The sequence below is a fragment of the Dama dama genome, chromosome 11 (genome assembly GCF_033118175.1).
Source record: "Dama dama isolate Ldn47 chromosome 11, ASM3311817v1, whole genome shotgun sequence".
In the NCBI taxonomy this organism is placed as follows: domain Eukaryota; kingdom Metazoa; phylum Chordata; class Mammalia; order Artiodactyla; family Cervidae; genus Dama; species Dama dama.
The window spans coordinates 6,326,351-6,350,103 of record NC_083691.1 but is presented as its reverse complement, the minus strand read 5'-3'; the positions used below and the strand labels follow the sequence as shown (position 1 = coordinate 6,350,103).

At 48.2% G+C, this 23,753-nt stretch overlaps 1 protein-coding gene across 5 annotated transcripts in view; it reads left to right on the top strand.

The window, feature by feature from the left end:
• Positions 1–18,855: 18,855 nt before the first annotated feature.
• The window catches only part of HMCN2 (hemicentin 2), a 177,547-nt gene continuing 172,649 nt past the window's right edge, over positions 18,856–23,753 (top strand). For all 5 annotated transcript variants that reach the window (XM_061154405.1, XM_061154403.1, XM_061154404.1 and 2 more), the window contains exon 1: positions 18,856–19,111. In XM_061154405.1, the coding sequence (XP_061010388.1) occupies positions 18,856–19,111 (256 nt within the window). The remainder of the gene's footprint in view (positions 19,112–23,753) is intronic.

The window sequence follows — 23,753 nt, the reverse complement described above, 5'->3', positions numbered from 1 at the left end:
CAAACAAATTAACAAAAAAACAAGCACATTCCTTTATGCTGTCCTCTTGTAGTCACACCCTCACCTCTCCTAACCCACAGCAACCACTGATCTGTTCTCATCACCATATCACTATCATAGTTCTGTCTTTTTGTGAATGTCATATAAATGGAAACAAACAGGGTTGGAGAGAATCATCAAGAGGACGTGATGGCTGGTACACCCAAGAGCTGGATCCAGGCACTCAGAGGCGCCTTGCCCCTGCCCTGTTCTTGGAGTGTAGTTCTGTCCACCTTTCCCACAGCGGAAGCCATTCTCCAGGACATGACCTAGACAGAGGAAGGTGTAATTGTGACCACCTGGACAATAGAAGTGACTGAGCCCAGGGATGGTCTCTAAATAAATGTTAAGCTTCTGGCAGGTGAGTGGGGAGATCTACTTGTCCTGCTGCAGCCCAGGACTAGTCTGGTAAGCCAGCCCACTTGCTTGTTTTGTTGTTGTGGTTTAGTCGCTAAGTAATGTCTGACTCTTTGCCACCCCTACGACTATAGCCCACCAGGCTTCTCTGTCCATGGGATTTTCCAGGCAAGGATGCTAGAGTGGGTTGCCATTTCCTTCTCCAGGGACTCTTCCAGACCCAGGAATTGAACCCGCATCTCCTGTATTGGCAGGTGGATTCTTTACCACTGAGCCACCTGAGAAGCCCATACCCCTCCTTATTTTTTTTTAAAAAAATATTTATTTATTTATTTATTTGGCTGTGCTGAGGCTTAGTTTCAGCATGGGGGATCTAGTTCCCTGACCAAGGATTGATCTGACCAAGGATTGATCCCAGGCCCCCTGCACTGGGAACTTGGAGTCTTAGCCACTGAACCACCAGGAAAGTCCCACCCCTTGCTTATTAACCCTCAGTTCAGTTCAGTTCAGTTCAGTTGCTCAGTCGTGTCCGACTTTTTGCGACCCCGTGGACTGCAGCATGTCAGGCTTCCCTGTCCATCACCAACTCCTAGAACTTACTCATACACATGTCCATTGAGTAGGTGATGCCATCCATCCAACCATCTCATCCTCTGTCGTCCCCTTCTTCTCCCACTTTCAATCTTTCCCATCATCAGGATCTTTTCCAATGAGTCAGTTCTTCACATCAGGTGGCCAAAGTATTGGAGCTTCAGCTTCAGCATTAGTCCTTCCAATGAATAATGAGGACTGATTTCCTTTAGGATGGACTGGTTTGATCTTCTTGCAGCCCTAGGGACTCTCAAGAATCTTCTCCAACACCATAGACTGTAGCCTGCCAGGCTCCTCTATCCATGGAATTCTCCAGGCCAGAATAATGGAGTGGGTAGCTGTTCCCTTTTCCAGGGGATCTTCCCAACCCAGGGATCGAACCCAGGTCTCCTGCATTGCAGGTGTATTCTTTACCATCTGAACCACTAGAGAAGCCCTTTATTAACCCTGCCACCTACCAATCTAGAATGACCTGCCTCTTAGGTCTCTCTTGCCCTCCATGTAGGGGTCAGTTTCCAACTTCACCTGGGAAGCTCTGGAGGGGGTGAACCAAGATGCTGCTTGTAACCTTGCTGCCTCCATTCTCTCAGCCTAATGGCTTCAAGGTCCAGGCAAGTTGTTGCTTTCTTGTATTAATAGTTCACCCCCCTCCCCTTGCTGCAGAATGGTATGGATGAATATGTGGGGCTTATTTATCCATTCACCCACTGAAGAATATTTGGGTCATTTCTGAGATTTGGTGTTTATGAATAGAGCTGCTATAAGCATTCATGTATGTTTTTGTATGAAGATAAACTTTCATCTCTCTAGAGTCAATACCTCAGAATGGGACAGCTGGGTCACACAGCAAGTGGATGTTTAATTTTAAGAAAACTGTTAAAACTGTTTTCCAGAGTGCCTGCGCCATTTTGCTTTTCCACTTGCAATGAGTGACAGTTCCACTTCCTCCACATTCTCACCACCATTTAGTGTTGTTGGTTTTTTTTTTTTTGTTTTTATCTTGCTGTTTTACTGGACTTCCCAGATGGCACTTTTGGTAAAGAATCCACCGGCAATGCAGGATACACAAGAGACACAGTTTCGATCCCTGGGTTGGGAAGATCCCCTGGAGAAGGAAATAGCAACCCACTCCTGTATTCTTGCCTGGGAAATCCCATGGACAGAGGAGCCTGGTGGGTACAGCCCATGGGGTGCAGAGTCAGACAGGACTGAGCATGCATGCACTACTCTAGTAGGCGTGTAGTTCATCTGACAGTGGCTTTAACGTGCCTTTCCCTGGTGTCTAATGATATTGAACGTATTGAACATATGCTTTTCATATGTCCTCTTGGGGTTGCTTGTTTTTTTTACTGCTGAGTTGTGAGAGTTCTTTATACATTCTGCAATCAAATGCTCTACCCCCAAGCTATACCCCCTGATAGCTCTCTATACATTCTGGATATCAGTCCTTTGCTGGGTGTGCAGTTCGCCAATGCTTTCTCCCAGTCTGTAGCTTGTCTTTTCATTCTCTCTCATTCAAAAATAAATTTATTTATTTGGCTGCCTTGGGTCTTTGTTGCAGCACATGGGATCTTCATTGCCTCAATGTGGGACCTTTCATTAGGCACGTGGACTCTCTAGCTTGATGTGGGCTTAGTTGCTCTGTGATAGGTGGGATCTTAGCTCCCAGACCAGGATTTGAACCCATGTACCCTGCATTGCAAGGCAGATTCTTAACCACCAGACCACCAGGGAAGTTCCTGTCTTTTCATTTTCTTAACTGTCTTTCACAGAATGAACATTTTTGATTTCTTAGAAACTTTTAATTTTGTATAAAAAGGGGGTTTCCCCGGAAGCTCAGATGGTAAAGAATCTGCCTGCAGTGTAGGAGATCCAGGTTTGATCCCTGGGTTCGGAAGATCCCCTGGAGAAGGGGATGGCAACCCACTCCAGTATTCTTGCCTGGAAAATTCCATGGACAAAAGAGCCTGGTGGGCTACAGCCCATGGGATTGCAGGGTCAGACACGAATGAGCTACTAACACTTATTTTGTATTGGAGTATATCCAATTAACAGTGTTGTGATAGTTTCAGGAGTACAGCGAAGGGACTCAGCCATATATATACATGTATCCATTCTCCCTCAAACTCCCCTCCCATCCAGACTGCCACAAAACATTGAGCAGAGGTCCCTGTGCTATACAGTAGGTCCTTGTTGGTTATCTGTTTTAAACATAGCAGTGTGTACATGTCCATCCCAAACTCCCTAACTATCCCTTCCCTCCACATTTCTCCTCTAGTAACAGTGAGTTCATTCTCTAAGTACGGAAGTCTGTTTCTGTTTTGTAAATAAGTTCATCTGTGCAGTTTCTTCTTTAGATTCTGCATGTAAGCAACATCATACGATCTTTCTCTTTCTCTGTCCGACTTACTTCACTCAGGATGACAATCTCTAGGTCCATCCATGCTGCTGCAAATGACATTATATCATTCTTTTTAATGGCTGAGCATTATTTCATTATATATTTGTAATGTATCTTCTTTATCCATTCTTCTGACTACGGACATTTAAGTTGCTTCCATGTCTTGGCTATCGTAAGCAGTGCTGCAATGAACATGGGGGTGTATGTATCCTTTCAGGCATTCCCCTCGCCTCTGGGTATATGTCCAGAAGTGGGATTATAGGGGCATTTGTTGTTCTGTTGCTAAGTCATGTCTGACTCCTTGTGACCCCATGGACTGCAGCACGCCAGGCTTCCCTGTCCTTCACTATCTCCCAGAGTCTGCTCAAACTCATGTCCATTGTGTCAGTGATGTCATCCAACCATCTCATCCTCTGTCGCCCCCTTTTCCTGCCTTCAATCTTTCCCAGCATCAGTGTCTCTTCCCAGTATCAGGGTCTTTTCTTCAGCTTCAACATTAGTCCTTCCAATGAATATTCAAGGTTGATTTCCTTTAGGAATGACTGGTTTGATCTTCTTGTTGTCCAAGGGGTTCTCAAGAGTCTTCTCCAGCACCACAACTGAATGCTTTATAGGATCCTAAGTAACTTTATTTTTGGTTTTTTAAGGAAGCTCCATTCTGTTCAAAGCTATCCTGACTGGTGTGAGGTGATATCTCAATGTAGTTTTGATTTGCATTTCTCTCATAGTCAGGAATGGTGCACGTCTTTTCTTGTGTCTCTTGGCCATCTGTATGTTTTCTTTGGAGAAATGTCTATTTAGGTCTTCTGCCCATTTTTTGATTGGATTGTTTATTTTGATGATATTAAGCTTCATGAGCTGTTTGTAGATTTTGGAGACTAATCCCTTGTCAGTCACATCATCTATAAATATTTTCTTTCTGTCTGTGGGTTGTCTTTTCATTTTGTTTATGGTCTCCTTTGCTGTGCAAAAGCTTTCGAGTTTAATTAGGTCCCCATTTGTTTATTTTTGTTTTTATTTCCATTACTCTGGGAGACGGATCGAAAAAGATACTGCTGCGATTAATGTCAGAGTGTGTTCTGCCTATGTTTTACTCTAGAAGTTTTATAGTGTCTGGTCTTGTATTTAAATCTCTAATCCATTTTGAGCTTATTTTTTGTGTGTGGTGTTGAAAAATTATCTGATTTAATTTTTTTATATGTAGCTGTTTAGTATTCCCAGCACCATTTGTTGAAGAGACTGTCTTTCCACCATTGTATAATTTGCAGATTAATCGACCAGAGGTGCTTGGGTTTATTTCTGGGCCTTCTATCCTGTTACATTAATCTATATTTCTGTTTTTGTGCCAGGACCAACCATACTGTCTTGATGACTATAGCTTTGTCAAATTTTAAGATTTTTTGATAGGGATTGCATTGAATCATCTGTCGATTATCTTGGGTAGTGTAGTCATTTTGACAATATTGATTCTTCCAATCCAGGAACATGGAGTATTTTTCCATCTGTTTGTGTCTTCTTCAACACAGAAGAAGCCCCAGATCATGAATATATTATCTTTAATGTTTTTTTTTTTAAGTTTGATAGTTTTATATTTTTTATGTTTAGATCTACAACTCATTTGAGTTAATTTCTGTATAAGGTGTGAAGTTTAGGTCAAGGATTTGTCGAGTTGTTGCCTATGGACATCCAATTGTTCCAAGACTGTCTGTTGAATTGCCTTTTCACCTTTGTTAAAAACCAACTGGCTGTGATTATATGTGTCTATACCGGGACCTTCTCCTCTGCTCCACTGATGTATTAGCGATTCCTTTACCAGTACCACACTGACTTGATTGATAACTTCTGTGCAGTAAGTCTTAAAATTGACTATCATGAGTCTTTCCATGGTAGCCTTCTTTTTCAAAATAGTTTTGGCTCTTACTTCCCTGTCTTTCAGTATAAATGTTAGAATTGGTTTGTTTCTCTCTTAGAGACTGCTAGGATCTGTATTGGAATGGCATTAGGTTTACAGATCAATTTGTGCAGAATTGACATCATGGCTATACTGAGGCTTCTTATCCATAAACACCATCTGTCTTTTCACTGCTTTTATTTTTTTAAACATTTATTTATTTCTGCCTGTGCTGGGTCTTCACTGCTGCACGGGCTTTCTCTGGTTGCAGAGAGCAGGGGTTCTGGTTTGCGGTGTGTGGGCTTCTCACTGCAGTGGCTTCCCTGTTGTGGGGCACCAGGTCTAGGCACACAGGCTTCAGTAGTTGTGGCACATTACTTAGTAGTTGTGGCCCATGGGCTTAGTTGCACTGCAGCATGTGGGATCTTCCTGGACCAGGGATTGAACCAGGGTCCCTCGCATTGCAAGGCAGATCCTCCATCACTGGACCACCAGGAAGCCCCATCTTTTCATGTCTTTAGATTTTCTTTGCTTCCTTTCGTCTACACTTTGTAGTTTTCAGTGTATGGATCCTATAGCTGTTTTGTCAGATTTATATCTAATTATCTCATTTTGAGGTACTATTGTAAAATAGCATTTAAATTTTTTTATTTCCAATTGTTCATTACTAGTATATATAAATAAGATGGATTTTTCTGTGTTGATCTTGACCCTGCCACCTAGGTAAACTCACTTCTTAGTTCTGGGATTTGGGGGGTTGGGAGTGGGGGTTAAAAAATTCATCGGAATTTTCTATTCTGACAATCATGTCATCTCAAAGGAAGAACAGTTTTATTTCTTGCTTTCCAGTCTATACCAGCCCCCTCTCCCACTTTTCCTGCCTTATTATGCTGACTAGGACTTCTAACATGATGTTGATAAAGAGTGGTGAGAGTGGCAATGTTTCCTTGCTCCCAATCAGAGGGGGAGGGTGTTCAGTCTCTCAGCAGTAACTCTGACGAGCAGTTAACTGTAGGGTTTTTTTTTTTTTTTTGTAGATTCCATTTATCAGGGTGGGTCAATTTATTTCTATTTCTATTATTGAGAGCTTTTTCAAGAATGGATATCACATTTTCTTAAATTCTTTCTCTGAATCAATTGATACAATCACGTGGCTTTTCTTTTTCAGGCTGACCACATGGTGGGTTACTCTGATTGCTTTTGAACACTGAACTAGTCTTACATTCCTGGGATGAACCCAACTTGATCTTGGAATATTATTCCTTTTATGTATTTCTGAATTTGTTTGCTGATATTTTGTTGAGGAGTTTTGCATCTCTGCCCATTAGAAATATTGGTCTTTGATTGTATGTCTTTATCCAGTTTTGGTATCAGGTGGTGTCATAAAATGAGTTACAAAGTGTTCCTTTCTCTTTTATTGGGTAGAATTTCTTTGAATATTTGGTATGATTTACCAGTAAATTATCTGGACAAGGAGGCTTCCCTTTTGGAAGGGTTTTAAATTATAAATTCAATTTCTTTATTAGTTATAGGATGAGTCAGGTTATCTATTTCAACTTAGGAGTAACCTTTTGTAAAACCTTTTTTTTTGAGGAATTTGTCCATTTCATCTAAATTATTTGGCTTATGTGCACAGAATTGTTCTATTATTTGTTATTCTTTTAATATCTGTGTGCCTGTAGTGATCTCTTATCTCTCATTCCTGATATTGATAATTTTTTTCCTTTGTCAGTTTTGCTTGCAGTTTATCAGTTTTATTGATCTTTTTCAAGAAACAATCTTCGGTTTCACTGATTATCATTTTTCTGATTTCAACTTTACTGATGTCAGCTCTTATCTTTGTTTCTTTCCTTATGCTTTAGATTTATCTTAAGCCTTTTTCTAGTTTCTTAAAATGGAAGCTTAGATTATTGATCTGAGATCTTTTTTCCCCCCCAATATGAGCATTTAATACTATAAACTTTCTTCTAAACACTTCTTTACCTGCATCCCAAATATTCTGGTACATTGTCTTTTCATTTTTCTTATTGATTTCTAGTTTAATTCCACTATGGTCAGAGAACATACTTCATACATTTTCAGGTTTGTTATGACCCAGAATCTGGTCTTTCTTGGTGACTGTCCCAGTTGCAATAAAAAAGACAGTGTGTTCTGATGTTGGGTGGAGTGTTCTATAAATGTCAATTAGATCCAGGTGGTTGTTGGTGATGTTCAATTTTCCTGTATCCTTGCTGGTTCTATGAATTACTGCGATAAGCTGAGTGACCACACAGAGGATTTGTTCAAATAGGGGACAAAGTTGAGGGACAAGGCGCCTTGGTCATCAAGAGGCTGAGTCCTCACAGCTGCACTGGTGTTCATTGCACTGTCTTGGGAGGCAGACACGCTATTTGTTTGAATCACTTCAGTCCCCCTGCTTCCTAAAGGGGAGCTCATGGCTAACATCTGAGTTTCAGATGTCACCTATGGACATCCAAACACATATATACCTAAAATCTTATTTTTCATCTCTCCTGATGTTTAAAAAATCTATTTATTTATTCATAGCTGCGCTGGGTCTGGGTGCAGTGAGCGGGGATTACTCCCTAGTTACACTGCACAGACTTCTCGTTGCGGTGGCTTCTCTTGTTGCAGAGCATAGGCTCTAGGGTGTGTGGGCTCAGTAGTTGTGGCACAAAGGGGTAAATGCCCCATGGCATGTGGAATCTCCCCAGACCAGGGATCGAACCTTTGTCCCCTGCATTGGCAGGTGCATTCTTAACCACTGGACCACCAAGGAACTCCTCTCATGACATTTTTGAGGAGGGGAACTTGAAAAAGTCTGGGTCTTCACTTCCTTTCCCCCGCTGACCTCCTAAGGAACATTTTGCTATTTTCTCTGAGACTCTGGGCTGATAAAAAGTAACGGGTAGATAAGTTGAGATAAGTCAAAGGGGCTAAATTAAGTTGCATTTTAAAAAGAGTTCATTGCTATGAAGGAGAAAATACTTGATGTGGAAGGGTGTGGAGAGGAGAAATTTAGAGGTGCAGCTGTGAGGATGAAATGACTTCAGGGGAGATGTGTTGAAAGCAGACTTTTACAGAGTTAGGCAAGATGTCAGGAGGTGTAATTCCCCTTCTGCCAATACTCCAAGAGCCTTCAGTAAAGGCTGACTTGACTCTTTTAATGCCTTTGAGTCACACTTGTATTTCTTCAGGCTATGACACCTTGCCGAGTTGGACCTGAAGGTCAGTCAGAGGCCAAGCTGTCATTCAAGGTTAATTCAAGTTAATTTAGGGGACACCCTACAGGAGTTTGGGAGAGTAGGATTTCTTTCTTTTCAGGCCCAGAAGGCACAGAACTATGCTCCCTACGCCAACAGGGGAGACTTGGCAAGAAGGTTACATGTTGGAATTCAGAGAACTCCTTAATTTTGAAAGTACGGTATTTAAAGTGGATCACTTCCTCCAAAAGCAGGTCATCAACTCCCTCAGCGCACAGTTGTCTGGTTACATCAAAAATATATTTTCCCCTTTGTCAAGTTCACAGAACTAGGAGGAATCACTTGGTAAGTGGAGGGCTTTAATTAGAAATATTTGAGGGAAAAAGAGGGGAAACTACCCATCCTAAATCCTGAACCCACCTCCTCCCATCCCTCTCCACCAGCTCTCTGAATTGTAAATGGGAAGGAGAGAATTAGAACCAATGATAATAATAGCTTGCTGTACCCAACAATTATTGAGTGCTTGCTGAATGCCAGATCCTTTCACATGCAGTGAAAGCGCCTAGGCCAGGACCTGACATTAGGAAGATGCTCAAAACCTGTTTGCTGACTAACACTAGCCAGGTCTGCCAAAGATGCTTCAGTACTCAGGTATTTTGCTCCTTTTAACGATAAGTCAGCTGCCATCTCAGGAGAAAGACAAGCCCATGAAGCCATCTCTTGAATAAAGCAACATTTCTCCACCTTCAGTATTTCAGCCTTTTGTTATAAATGGCAGAAACTCAGCCCAAACAATCCTAAACAAGAAAAGAGAACTTGTCAATTCCTATGATCACACCACAGAAAGTAGGGGATGGGGAGCAAGGACTCAAAGGGTGATACGCTTCCCTCTCTTCCTCCCTCTGCCTCTTGGCTCCGCTGGCTTCTCTCTCCTACTACAGGTGGTCTCTCCCCACATGGAAGTGCAGAACATGACTGCCGGCTTGCCCCCTGCTCACAGCCTTTGAGCCCTGCAAGCCCAGAAGCAAGAGTCTTCCCCAGTAGAAATATTCCAGGGAAGGATGTTGATTGGCTCCACTTGGGTCACATGCCTATTTCTAGACCAATCCCAGAAAAGTATTCTGATTGGCTCCGCTTGGCTCACATCACATGACCATCACTAGACCAATCTCTCTAGCTGGAGAGATGGGACAATATGATTAGTTCAGCCTGGGTCATGTGACCTTCTTTGTTGGGGGTCGTCTGCTGAAATCCATTTCCTGTTGTCAGTTGTAGGCAACAGAGGCGAACTTTTGCTGATCTCGGCAGTGCAGTTGGGCGCTCACACATGAGCCAGGGAATCGTACTTGGTGCTCACCAGGTGGAAACAAGCCCTCCCGGTCCCAGTGGGATGACTAAAGGCTGTGGCTAGTACCACTGCCCCTGCCACACCAGGAACTTGATCTGCTGCTACTGCCACCAAGGAGCCGGCAGCGTTTTTGTGTCTGGCTCCGGACCTGAAGGGCAGCAGAGGGTATCTGATGGGTACAGCCTGTAGCGCCTGTGCTTCAGCTGCAGGGGAGGGCAGGAGATAAGCTAACTGTATTTTAATATTGTGGCTGGCCAAAACTCAAAACACATGTCCACTGCGGGGTATATATTGAGCATTCATGCAACAGCCACTAACCACTTTGTTCCCAAAGCTTCTGCTCCTGCAATGTAAGCCTGTATCTACTAAATGTCAAATGAGAGGTCACCAGATCACCTTTTGTAGTGGAGTCCACCCCATAAATCTTGGTGCTTGGCACGCAGCTCCTCTTCATGCTGAGAAGGTCATGACTTCATGTCTGGACTGGCAAGTATCATTTCTCTCTTTCAGATTTTCCAAGCGGGGTTTCTTAGGAGGCAATTCCAGGCGCCATTAATTTAAACATTTTTAATCTGATTTATTTTGCAATTCCCTGCTTTAATCAAAGGTCAGCTGTCCCAGCTCAGTTGTTAGGATGAATCTGTTTCCTTGATGGACAGCATCTTCCCGACACTGTGGATCTTTTGCTGGAGATCTCTTGAGGGCAAACTGAATTGGCAGGAAGTGAAAGGAGACTCGGGGGGCAGGGGTCCTGGGTGGTGTGTGAATCCATCATCCTCCCCCAGAGGTTGAGCTCAGCTTTACCCAGAGACACAGGAAGGCCCCGGCTGCCCTCCCTAGATCCCCTAATCCTTGTGCATGCATGCGTGCGTGCATGCGTGCACACTCAGTTGTGTCCGGCTCTTCGAAACCTCATGGACTGTAGCTTGCCAGGCTCCTCTGTCCATGGAATTTTCCAGGCAAGAATATTGGAGCAGGTTGCCACTTTCTTCTCCAGGAGATCTTCCTGACCCAGGGATCGAACCTACATCTCTTGTGTCTCCTGCATTGGCAGGTGGATTCTTTACCAGTTGAGCCACTGGAGAATGCCTTACTCTGTTTTTCCACTCACTCGCCTCAGACAGCCATGTCCTGCCTTAAAGAAAATCTTTTTATTGTGGTGAAATACACATACCATAAAATTCACCATGTTAGTTATTTGAAAGCGTACAGTTCAGTGACAGTTCATATATTCATAGTGTTGTACAACCCTCGCTGCTATCCAGTTGCAGAACATTTTCATCACCCCAGAAGGAAACCCCCATAGCCACTAAACAGTGGCTGGCCCAGGTCCCCACCCCCAGCCCTGGGCTACCAGTCTGCTTTCCGTCACCATGGATTTGCCTGGTTTACATTCTGGATGTTTCCAGATTCCACAGATGTGTTCCATACAAATGGAATCATACCACTATATGGCCTTTTGTGTCTGGCTTCTTTCACAATGTTTTTGAGGTTCATCCACATTGTAGCATGTGTCAGAACGCCTTTCCTTCTCATTGTTGAATAATATGCCATATTTTGGGCTCCCCTAGTAGCTCAGCTGCTAAAGAATCTGCCTGCAATGCAGGAAACCCGGGTTTGATTTCTGTGTTGGGAAGCTCCCCTGGAGAAGGGGTAGGCTACCCGCTTCAGTATTCTTGAGCTTCCGTGGTGGCTCAGACAGTAAAGAATCTGCCTGCAATGCGGGAGTCCTGGGTTTTTGTCCTGGGTGGGAAAGATCCCTTGGAGGAGGGCATGACGACCCACTCCAGTATTCTTGCCTGGAGAATCCCCATGGACAGAGGAGCCTGGCAGGCTACAGTCCCTAGGGTCGCAAAGAGTCAGACATGACTAAGCACAGGACATGCCATGTTTTGCTTATCCATTTGTCTGTGATGGACATTTGGGTTGTTTTCTCCTTTGGGCTAGTGTGAATAATGCTGCTATGAGTGTCCGTGCTGAAGGAGAGGTATGTCTCAGTGAGAAGCTTTTGGCTGCAAGTAACAGAGAATGCAATGTGATTGGCTTAACTCTGAAGGAAAATGCCTCATTGCTTGTGATGGAAAGGCACACTTAGGGCAGCTCCAAAGAGCCCTTCTCTGCTCTTTTCTTCCCCTCAGGCTGGCTTTCCTCATGGTTTCGGGCTGCAGAGTTACAGGCACAACATCACTGAGTGGAAGAGGAGGGGCTCTTTCCTCCTTGTGCCTCTTTTTCTAGAAGTTTTATAGTTTAACTTTTACACTTTGGCCTACTAATCATCTTAACTTCATTTTTGTGTATGGTGTGAAGTTGGGATCCAGGTTTATTATTTTGTTCCATACAGATATCAGATATCTAGTTGTTTCAACACTGTTAGCTCAGAAAGGCTTCTCTTTCCCAATGGCACTTCTGTCAAAAATCAGTTGCTGGGCTCGGGGGAGAATAGATGCGTGTATATGCATGGCTGAGTCCCTTCGCTGGTCACCTGAAACCACTGCAGCATTGTTAATCAGCTACATCCCAATACAAAACAAGAAGTTTAAAGTTTGAAAAAAAGTCAGTTGCCCGTGGATGTGCAGATCTATCGTAGGACTCTCTTTTCTATTCTATTGGCCGATTCCCCTTTCTGTCTTATAAACTGGAGGATAATTGCTTTACAATGTTGTGTTGGTTTCTGTCATAGAGTGGCATGAATCAACCAGGATATCATCTTTCCTTTTGCCCATACCACTCTGTCTTAACTACTGTTGCTTTAGAATAAGCCTTCAAATCAGATAGTGACCTTGTTCTTTTGTGTGTCTTTTCTGGAAACACCCTAGCAGGAGATCCCCTTCACATCCCACTGGCCAGAACCGCATCAACTCCCATTCCCGGCTCAACCACTGGCAAGGGGACTGGGACCACATGAGTGAGCTAGCCCATCAGAATTTCACTTGGAGAGGGGAATGAAGAGTAGACACCTGAACCCAAAAATCAAAGGTGAAAGCCGAGCTTTCCAGGGAGAAGTGGGGGAAACTTTATGGTAAGAAGCCAACAGTTTCTGCCAAAATGCCCGAAGCAGTTCAGTGGAATTTTTAATCATGGGAGAGAAAGAGAGAGAACAAAAGAACAAAAGGGACAGACAGGAAACCTCAACTCATCCTGGGTATTATTCCCAGCCACTGATGACAATGACAAAGAGGACATCATGGCCATAAGTGACAAGGCTTAGCATACAGCACTGTGAGCCCTTGCCAATGAGCTGGGCCCCTTCCCCCCTGCTGACAGCATCAGGGGCTCAGTGACACTTGAGATCCATCTGGGGGACGATGGTCGGGTCTGGGTGGTGGGGAGCAAGTCTTGGATCTCTTGGCTGTGGTTTAGCTCCTTTCATTGTTCAGTTTTGGAGGCATGGGGATGAGTAACAGTTCCTGTAACTCTTAAGCTGCTCAAATATTTCTTGGGACCGTCTCAAACCATTCCTTAGGGCACATGTGATTTGGAGGCTGGTCCCACAGAGGGATGGATTCGGCAGTAAATCACTCAAGTGCCTGGCTGCCTGGAGCCCGCACACCGCTGTGATGAGTCTGGCTCCCCGGCTCCTCCTTCTTATCCTCAGTAGCTCCATCTTCTTGACTTGTTTGTCAGTTCTTCAACTGTTCACTAGTTCTGTCCTCCCGGGCCCTCACTCAATTCTTCAATTCCTTCTAGAAGAGAGAAGCAAGGCTTTGAGATGGTTCCTACCTCTTCAGCCCTGGGTGTGTGATCGCACAGGGATGGGCAGACTTATGTACGTGTTTGCTCCTCTCTCTCCTCTCATTTTCCCCAGGCAGTTTGGTGAAACACGGTAGGCTATGACTTTATGGCATTTCAAAGGTGCTGAGAGTCTGAAACATAAGTCTGAGTCCAGCCCAAGGGCTGCCCACCAGGGTCCACTGTAGCTCTAGAAGTTCTGCTTGTTGGGACTCCTGTACCAGTCATCTGCCCACGTTTCTGACGTAGCGTGGAGCGAAGCAGCTGATCACAGGTCTTAGAGAAAGGCGGGCATGGATGCCGAGTCCAGCCTGGACAGGTGACTTTGCCTCTCGGAGCCTCAGTTTCCTCATCTGCCACATGAAGGGTAAGTATTGACCTCCGTGGTAGTTAGGGGAGAGCTAAAGAGGCGTGATGCAGACTGTCTGGCACTCAATAAGGATCGGGCAAATGCCCTCCATCGTTAGTATTTTTACTCTTTCAGAGGAAAAGAGCAGTTTCCTTCAGGGAGAAGACGAGTGGGACAGGGTGAGAAGTGGGTGTTAGAATCACAGAGGCTTGGCACTTCCCTAGCAGTCCAGTGGTTAAGCCTTCACCTTCCAATGCTGGGTGTGTGGGTTCCATCCCTGGTCAGGGAGCTGACATCCCACATGCCTCCTGGCCAAAAAAACCCAAAAGGTAAAACAGAAGCAATATTGTAACAAATTCAATGAAGACTTTAAAAATGGTCCACATTAAAAAGAAAAAAAATTTAAAAAAGAATCAGGGAGGCAGAGACTAGGATGCATTTAGGCAGTGGGATGTGAGGAAGGGTAAGGAAGGCCTATGGGTGGGGAAGGGGCCACCTTTCTTGGACCAGCCGAGTGTCTAGAGCCCCAGGTTTTGATCCAGCCCCTCAGCCGGTCTTGGATCCCAATGTGGACACAGGAGACAGGCCTGGATGCCTAAGCCAAGTCGGAGAGTGGTGGGAGGAGCCATAACAGTGCACGCCTTCTTCAAGTGGACGGGCCAGACCCACGATGCTCTCCATAGCAAACATGTGGTATGCTAGGAAACAAATAACCCCACTGAGACCGCTCTTTCTGGAAACAGGGGAAAAATGTGGATTATCTTGAGTTCAAAAATGTGGGCTCCCAGGCGGCCTATAAAGTCAAGGTAGTGGGGTAGAAGCTGACTGATGAGTTTGGTTATGTTTTCTCTAGCCTTTCTGTGTTCACGCTTGGTGCTATAAGGCCTCTTCACTTGGGTGACCATGGTTACATTCTTGGGGAGCACTGAACACCCGGAGGGGCTCAGTGGGGCCATCCTGGATGCTGGGTGCCTGCCAAAGGCTCCTTTCCACGGTAAGGGGAAGGGAGAGAGAGAGGCTTTGCCATGATGATTGCAGACAAGTTCCCTTGCCTCCTTCTATGTCTCCAAGGGACCCCGGAAGTGGTTCTAGAGGTGGGGGGCTGCAGGAACCACTGGAGGTCATCTTGTCAGCCCCCTTCCACCTCCAAGAATCCTACAAATGGGGAAACGAGCCAGAGAAGGCAGGGGCCTCGCTTGAGGTCACCAGGCTGTCTGGGGACTCAGATGCATGGTCCCACAGTTCTGGCAATCTGCCTAAGAAGCGTCTTGCTTTCTGTGGGTCCTGTCTGCTCTCAGCTCCTCTGGGGAGAAGGCTTATGGCTTCTTGGAATCTATAAGCTTGACGCTCTGAACTTGTGCTGCTGTGACCTTTCTGAAAGGCAGACTGGAGCAGGTTGCTTCCAAAGGGCTGTCTTCAGCAGCTCCAGGGCCTCTGCAGAGACCCCCACGTGTGCCCTTTGTAAGACACGTGAGGCCCTTCAAGAGCCAGCCTCTGTCCTCTCCTCTGCCATTCCTCTCCAGTCGCACGGGCTAGCAGGGGGTGTTTCGCGTCCTCTGCCTTCACACATGCTGTTCCTGCTCCTCGAATGCCCTTCCCTCTTGTTCTTGAAGGCTTCTCAGGCTATCCCCATGGCCTCCTCTGACCCCTTAGGCTCAGCCACTCCTTCCTCTGAGCTCCCAGAGCTCTCGATCATTCCCCTATTAGCACTTATCTCATTGACTCAGAATGATTTGTTTACATGTCTCTTCTCCCCAGGGTAGGAGGCATGCCTTCCACATCTGTATGTCCTCCTTCCCCCAGCAGTGCCTAGCAGAGTGCCGGAAACCCAGCCTGGGCTCAGCCAGTGTACGTGGAGTGAATGGCCGAGGGACGTGTGTGTCCTCAAAGGTCCCCCTGCACGCGGCCTGGAACATCACCGCCTGTGAGCTGTGCCTGGCTCCTGGCTCCTGTCCCCCTTTGCCTTCCACAGCTGGGGCCTCTCTTCTCCCTCCAACAGCTGGCCCAGCCCTGCCCAGACTCGGGGGGAGCCACAGCCTAGCCCAGGGAGATTTAAAGAGCCCGTGTTCAGAAGTGCAGGTGACTCAACCTCCTGTGAGCTTGACCGCAAGTTCTGTTGTCACCTGGCTCTAGACTCTTGGTTCCCACCACATCCATGAGACAGGCAGCTCCCCAGAGGCCATTTTCCCCAGATCTTAGTCCTTCTTATGAAAAAGTCTAGAAGTAAGTCCTCCTGGTCTAGCCCTAATCTAGAATTGAGTTCTCTGGGTCTAGCCCTAGTCTAGAATTGAGACCTCCTGGTCTAGTCCTAATCTATAACTGAGTCCTCCTGATCTGGTCCTAGTCTAGAACTGAGTCCTCCTGGTCTAGCCCTAGTATTGAACTGAGTCCTCCTGGTCTAGCCCTAGTATTGAACTGAGTCCTCCTGGTCTAGCCCTAGTATTGAACTGAGTCCTCCTGGTCTAGCCCTAGTATTGAACCAAGTCCTCCTGGTCTAGCCCTAGTCTAGAATTGAGTCCTCCTGGTCTAGTCCTAGTCTGGAACTGAGTCCTCCTGGTCTAGTCCTAGTCTGGAACTGAGTCCTCCTGGTCTAGCCCTAGTCTAGAACTGAGTCCTCCTGGTCTAGCCCTAGTCTAGAACTGAGTCCTCCTGGTCTAGCCCTAGTCTAGAACTGAGTCCTCCTGGTCTAGCCCTAGTCTAGAACTGAGTTCTCCTGGTCTAGTCCTAGTCTAAAACTGAGTCCTCCTGGTCTAGTACTAGTCTAGAACTGAGTCCTCCTGGTCTAGCCCTAGTCTAGAACTGAGTCTTCCTGGTCTAGTCCTAGTCTAGAACCGAGTCCCCCTGGTCTAGTACTAGTCTAGAACTGAGTCCTCTTGGTCTAGCCCTAGTATTGAACTGAATCCTCCTGGTCTAGTCCTAATCTAGAACTGAGTCCCTGAGGATATGTGTCGCTTCCCTCCCCATGGCCAGAGCCCAGACACTGGACCTCTCTGATACCCACTGACCCATTTAGGCAGCAAACCTTCCCTGGGTGCCTAGCATGTGCAGGTACGGGGTCTCTGCTGCCGCAGAGCTCACAGTGGGAATGGGAGGAGCAGTGATGACACTGGTGATGCTGGGTGGGCAGTGCCAGGACAAGAGGTCAGACAGGGGGCCCTGGAGTCACAGGGCAAGGTGCTGAAGTAACCTCAGAGGTGGGGTCTGAGCTGAGATGGAGGGGGCAAGGAGATGTTATGAGGAGAAGGTGGGGGGGGGGTGCTTCTTCCTGGTTGAGGGCTCCAGAAGGGCAGGGTCTGGAGAAATCTACCACCACGCCCCACATACAGACCAGAACCTTCAGTCGTGTCCCTGGGACTGGCTGTGCCTGTCCTGGGAGCGTGATGTTCTTGGGGGAGGGACTGAAAAGTGAGAGGACTGTGGCTGCCTCCCGTGGTGCTCCAAACCCGGCGAGCCCACGAAGCTGTTTCTTCTTTAGTTTGTTGTTTAGTTGCTAAGTGGTGTTCAACTCTTTTCAACCCCATGGACTATAGCCTGCCAGGCTGCTCTGTCCATGGGATTTCCCAGGCAAGAATACTGGAGTGGGTGGCTGTTTGCTTCTCCAGGGGATCTTACCAACCCAGAGATTGAACCCAGGTCTCCTGCAATGGCAGGCAGATTCTCTACCACTGAGCCACCTGGGAAGTCCCTCTTTTTTATTTATTCAGTCAATACTGAGTGAGTCCCCAGCATGAGCCAGGGACTGGGCTGGGAACTGGTGTCGGGGGGGATCTGATCTGGGCAACCAAGATGCATTCTTGCCCTCAAAGGACTCATGGGCCAGTCAGGAGAGAGGCATAGAAAGAAGTCATGAGAACACAGCGTGGGGTTAGCGGTGCTGGGGCCCCAACTCTCTCCAGGTGGTGGGAGGGAGCCCCATCTGGGAAAGGATGGCCATAGGGACCCAGATAGCACCACGAGCATCTCACCTGTGTCCCAGAACCCTCACGTGGGAGCCAGTGAGACCAGTGGGCAGAGGGAAAGCCCCACCGCTTGGAGTCATCAGATGACCTACGGACAATGTCTTATCACGCTTAGCAGAGGCAGCAGAGCCCGGGGGTTTGGGATCCTTCTCTGCTATTTGAGAGCTGAGTGATTTTGGGGCAAAGGACTGAGCTTCCATTTACTCATCTGTAAAATGGGTTGTGTTATTGCCTCCCTCTAGGGTTGCAGCCAGCCTCTAAGGAAATAGTAACTATGTGATAAGGCTTAGCAACGTCGTAGCTGCTCAACTTCTGTGCCTTGATTATATTAACCGTCCTAATAGACAATAACTGGGACGCACACATCCCTGCGGAAAGAAAGGGAGTTGCATTTTGTGTGTGTGTGTGTGTGTGTGTGTGTGTGTGTGTGTGTGTGTGTGTGTCTGTCTGTCTGTCTGTCTGTCTGTCTGTCGGGGGGTTTTTAGGGAGTTGGGTGCAGGGAGCCATAAAAGCTAGGGCCGTGGGCAGACCTCCAGGGCAGGGGACGCGCTGTCCCCCCCTTCTCCTGCCCCCGCAGCGGGGCGCGCGGTCGGCGGGAGGCGCAGGTGTCTAGTGGGTCCCGCGCGTCCCCATCCCTCGCCGCCTTGGCCGGGGCCCCAGCTCCCTTCTGCCGTCCGCCCCGCGTCCTCCTCTAACCTCGGGTCTGGACGGCCGAGCAGTGGGGCCGGGAAAGTTTGAGTCATGGTGGGGGGAGCGGAGGAGGCGGGCCCGTGACCCTGAACGGGGTGGGCTCTAGGACCCGCCTCGGGCTCCCAGCAGGGGGACCCCGCCGCAAACCCAGGTCCCGCGCGCACCGGCTGCGGCGCGACGGAGCGAGGGGCTGGCTGCAGTGCTCGTCGGGTGGCCGCTGGGTGCACCAGGGCAGTCGCGCTCCCCAGGACCCGCGCGCCTCCACCGCGGCAGCCGCAGCCCCTCGGCCGCGCTCAGCATGAGGCCCCGGGCGCCGCTCCTGCGGCTGCTGCTGGCGGTCTCCGCGGCCGCCGCGGCGGTGGTCGACGAGCCCGGGACGGCGTTGTCCCCTACTACGGGGGGCGCCACCCTGGCCATCGTCTTCGACGTCACCGGCTCCATGTGGGACGACCTGATGCAGGTGTTGGACGGCGCCTCGCGCATTCTGGAGCGCAGCCTGAGTCGCGGCAGCCGGGTCATCGCCAACTACGCGCTGGTGCCCTTCCACGACCCAGGTAGCGCCCCCCGCGCCCCCGGCCTGGCGCCCTGGCGCCGTGCGCTCACCCGCCGGCTCTGCGCCCGGGGCGCACTGAATGCTCGCTGGCGGCACCGCGGCCCGGCACGGGCGCCTTCTCCACATGTCCGCTCTGCGCGAGCCCCGGCACCTGGGGCAGACCTCGCAGCCGCCCCGTCCTCCCCCACGCAACCCCGAACCTACTCTCCCCTTCTCCCGCGCCTCCCCGCCCACGTCGTCGGGCGGGTGACAGAGAGGCAGGCATACTGCCTTCAAAAGCCGCGCGGTCACCTCCCGGCTGCGCGACTTCAGCAAATGACCTGCCTCCCGGAGCATCACAGGGTGAGAACTGCCTCCCAGGCTCGCTGAGATGTTGAACTGGGGCCTCGGTGTCCAGGGCCTGGCACGTGTGCGCCTCCGCTGGGTTTGCGGGTTTGCCCTGTGTTAGTTAGACTTTGCTCCCATCGTGGGATTCAGGGGCTAAACGCTGCATATTGCCCCTCACCTGTTCTCCAGAGAAAAACTGCGGCCAGGTGGCCTCCACCCAGCTTATTTTCACTGCCAGGCCCTTACCTAACCCTCTCTCCCCTGCAGGCAGCACCTCGCCCCCTACAGCCCCCTACCTTTCATCTCAGTGTTAAGGCCACGCCCTGGAAAAGGCTCCTGGGAGACCCCACTGTGAGGCCTTTCAAGGAAAACAGCTGTGGATCGGTGGGCTCAGACTCCCAACCTTGTGAATGGCAGGGCTGCTTATTCTCAACATTTTTAGTGAAAAACTTCAGACTTACAGCAACATAGGAAAAAATACATGAACACCTGTCTGCCCACCACTCAGATCCCATGATTAATTTCACAACGTTTTGTCTTGTCTCTCCATTAGGCACCTCCCTGTTCAGAAGGATAGCTTTCTAAAGCCAAAAACTACACTAAAAATGGCAGAGTCTTTTTGCAGAATTGTACTGCAAAGTGTTCTTATTCAGAGGAAATGCACCCAAGGCGAGATGAACTAGGAAGCCCTGTTAGAAGCCCTGTTTTCCTTGATTAATCACATCATTAGAGATTTTTGAAAAGCAGGGTAAGGCTGGGTGTGACGTAATCCTTTACAGCCCCCAGGCTGAGTGTGGAGTCCCTCCGCTTCCAGGAGCTCTGGGCTCTGTAAGGCTCTGCAGCTCACAGCCCAGAAGCCAAGAGTCTAGAAAGATTTCTGGGAGCAGCAGCAGATTGGCTCCCACTTGAGGTCAGGAAAGAGTGAGGTTAGGGGAATTGTGATATTGTGGGGTGTGCGGTGTGTCCTGGGGGCTTCAGCTCAAACACAGCTCATCCTCTGTCCCCCTAACTTTCTCACTCCCTTCTGGGTCATTCTCGGGCTTTCAAAGATAATGCATTGAAAGGGCTTAGAGATCATTTAATCCACCCCTACTCTTACAATTGAAGAGACTGAGGCTCGGAACACGGATGGGACTTCCCCAAGGCCACCTGCCAGGCCGACATGATTTCTGACTGATGCAGTGTACATGAGTTTGAGCAGACTCAGGGAGAGAGTGAAGGACAGGGAAGCCTGGTGTGCTACAGTTCCATGGGGTTGCAAGGAATCAGACATTACTGAGCAACTGAACAACAATAACCCATATTTGTCTCTAAAATGCTTGGCTCCGTTGGCGGGCTGGAGAGCAGCCTGTTGGAAGTAGATACAGTGTCCTGGGATCCATAGTGTCCTCACTGTCCCCTCTCTGGCCATCATCATCTTGAAGCCCTCGTTCCACCCCCAAGCTCTCCTCTCCTCTCTGGATGCTGAGTGCATGGGTGACCCTCTAGCCTTCACTCCATCTTCTGCAAAACAAAAAAATCCCACCCCCCTTTCCCTTCTCTGCTTCCCAGACCGTGCTCCCTACAGACACCCCAGGTCCCAATGGAGGGGGAACCTCAGTGTTTATTGAGCCCTTGCTGTGTGCACAGTCTTGTGAAGCTCTTAGTGTGAAGCAGGCAGGGTTCACGCCAAGGAGCTGGCAGCCTGCTGGCGACACGGGCAGAGGGTAGCAGGTATCCCTCCTGACGGCTCCTGACTCTTGGTTAGTGTGGGAAGGGACTCATCAAAGGCTCTCTGAGGAAGCAGCATTGGAGCAGGACCTGAGGAAGATGAAAGGAAATCGATCAGCTTTTGACCACCTGCCGGCGGATGCTAGGTGCCAGGGATACAGAGGGACGGAGGTCTTCCTAAACACATGGAGCTCGCTGAGTAGCGGCTGACACGTTGGGGCAGGTGTCTGTGGATGTGGAGCCTGGGTGCAGGAGGGGTGAGCTGGGGCAGCCAGGAGAGGCGAGATTGGTTCAGGCTGTTAGCGAAAGGTAGGGTCTGGCTGCTTGCTGCTCAAACGCCAGTAAACAGGCTGGGTTGGTGCAAAGGAAAGTTTGCTCTATTTCAGATGCCAGCAACTGGGCGGGGGAGGGTGGACATCCATCCAAAGGCCGACACCCCTCCTCTCCCAACCACCACCACTGACAGTCACTGGGGAAGAGCTTTTGTAGATGGAGGGAGGGGGCTAGATGCAGAAATAGCACAGTCAGCTCTGACAGTCATCTTGAAACTGATCATCGGTGGTCTGACCAGCATCATCTTGGTTGTTTTGGGTGAGGTTAACCTTCAGTTCCATCTGCAGTGATTTTGGAGCCCCCCCAAAATAAAGTCTGACACTGTTTCCACTGTTTCCCCATCTATTTCCCATGAAGTGATGGGACCAGATGCCATGATCTTAGTTTTCTGAATGTTGAGCTTTAAGCCAGCTTTTTCACTCTCCTCTTTCACTTTCATCCTAGATAGTATATTAAAAAGTAGAGACATTACTTTGCCAAGAAAGGTCCGTCTAGTCAAGGCTATGGTTTTTCCAGTGGTCATGTATGGATGTGAGAGTTAGACTGTAAAGAAAGTTGAGCGCCGAAAAATTGATGCTTTTGAACTGTGGTGTTGGAGAAGACTCTTGAGAGTCCCTTGGACTGCAAGGAGATCCAACCAGTCCATCCTAAAGGAGACCAGTCCTGGGTGTTCATTGGAAGGACTGATGCTGAAGCTGAAACTCCAATATTTTGGCCACCTCATGCAAAGAGTTGACTCATTGGAAAAGACCCTGATGCTGGGAGGGATTGGGGGCAGGAGGAGAAGGGGACGACAGAGGATGAGATGGCTGGATGGCATCACCGACTCGATGGACATGAGTTTGAGTAAACTCCGGGAGTTGGTGATGGACAGGGAGGCCTGGCATGCTGCGATTCATGGGGTGGCAAAGAGTTGGACATGACTGAGCGACTGAATTGAACTGAACTGAACCTTCAGTTTCAGAGTCAGTCTGTTTGCATTTCTTTGAGGCACATTCTAGGAATTGGGGCAGCTTGGGTCATGGCTACAGTTTTGTCATCGTGTAGTTAACTTCACCTGGTGGGGTTTCGGCATCTGCAAGACAGCTCACAGGATGTGGCTCAGAATATTACCTATAGACCTTGAGAAGGAACCAAAGATCTTTGAATATGCTTAATGAGCCCATTATTATTATTTGGTCTCCTTTGACTGTTTCCCCTTATTTCTGCATATTCACACTTCTCTGATTAAACTTACTCTTTGACTAAAGTTTTTCCACAGACAAAGGGCAGGCAGAGGACATGGGCAGGAGGTAGGGGCGGGGGGCAAGGACCCTAGTGTCCTGCTCCATTTCCCTATGACCACAGAACTGAGGACTCTTAGATGTCCTTCTATGGGCTTTGAGCAGACATTGAGTGTTTCTGAGCAAGGATTGGAGCTGTGGTTTAGGTTAGGCTGTGTCTTTTGACTCGGCCAGTAGAATTCCCTTTGGTGGAAGTAGGGCTGAGAGGTTGGGGTTTTAGCTGACAGTTCAGGGCTTCTGTGGTAGCTCAGAAGGTAAAGAACCTGCCTGCAATGCAGGAGACCTGGGTTCGATCCCTGGGTTGGGAAGATTCCCTTAGAGAAGGGAGTGGTTACTCACTCCAGTATTCTGGCCTGGAGGATTCCATGGACAGAGGAGCTTGACAGGCTACAGCCCACAGGGTTGCAAAGAGTCAGAAGTGACTGAGAGACTTTCACTCACTCACTCAGGTCCCCCAGGGCTGTGTACTAGGAGCATCTTCCTAAAAGAAACCCCTACATTAAATCCCAGAGACCACACTTTGCAAATTTCAAGTGGGTTCTGGGTGGCACATGCTTCAAGCTAAACCAGAACCTGTGCTTTGGAAATGTTTTTTAATGGAAAAAAAAAAATGGTATGTTCCCAAATGGCAGAGTTAGAATTTTGCTAATGGTTTTATTTTGGCTGAAATTTAGGTTGTTTTCAGTTTTTCTCTATTAAAATGTCGCAAAAAGCACTCTGGTGTGTAAATCTTTGTCTGCATCTTTGATTGGTTTTTTCGTTGGATTAAAGTTTTGGAAGCAGAATTCCTAGGTCATTATATAAACACACTGAGTGGGGGGGCAACCCTTCAAATTGTTTTCCAAAATGTCTTGGAAGTTAAACTTCTACCAGAAGCATCTGGGGGGACCGTTTCAGAGCAGCTGTCCTCAGCACTAGTGTGCTGTGTATGTGCGCTCAGATGCTCAGTCTTGCCTGACTCTTTGCAACCCCACGGACTGTCACCTGCCA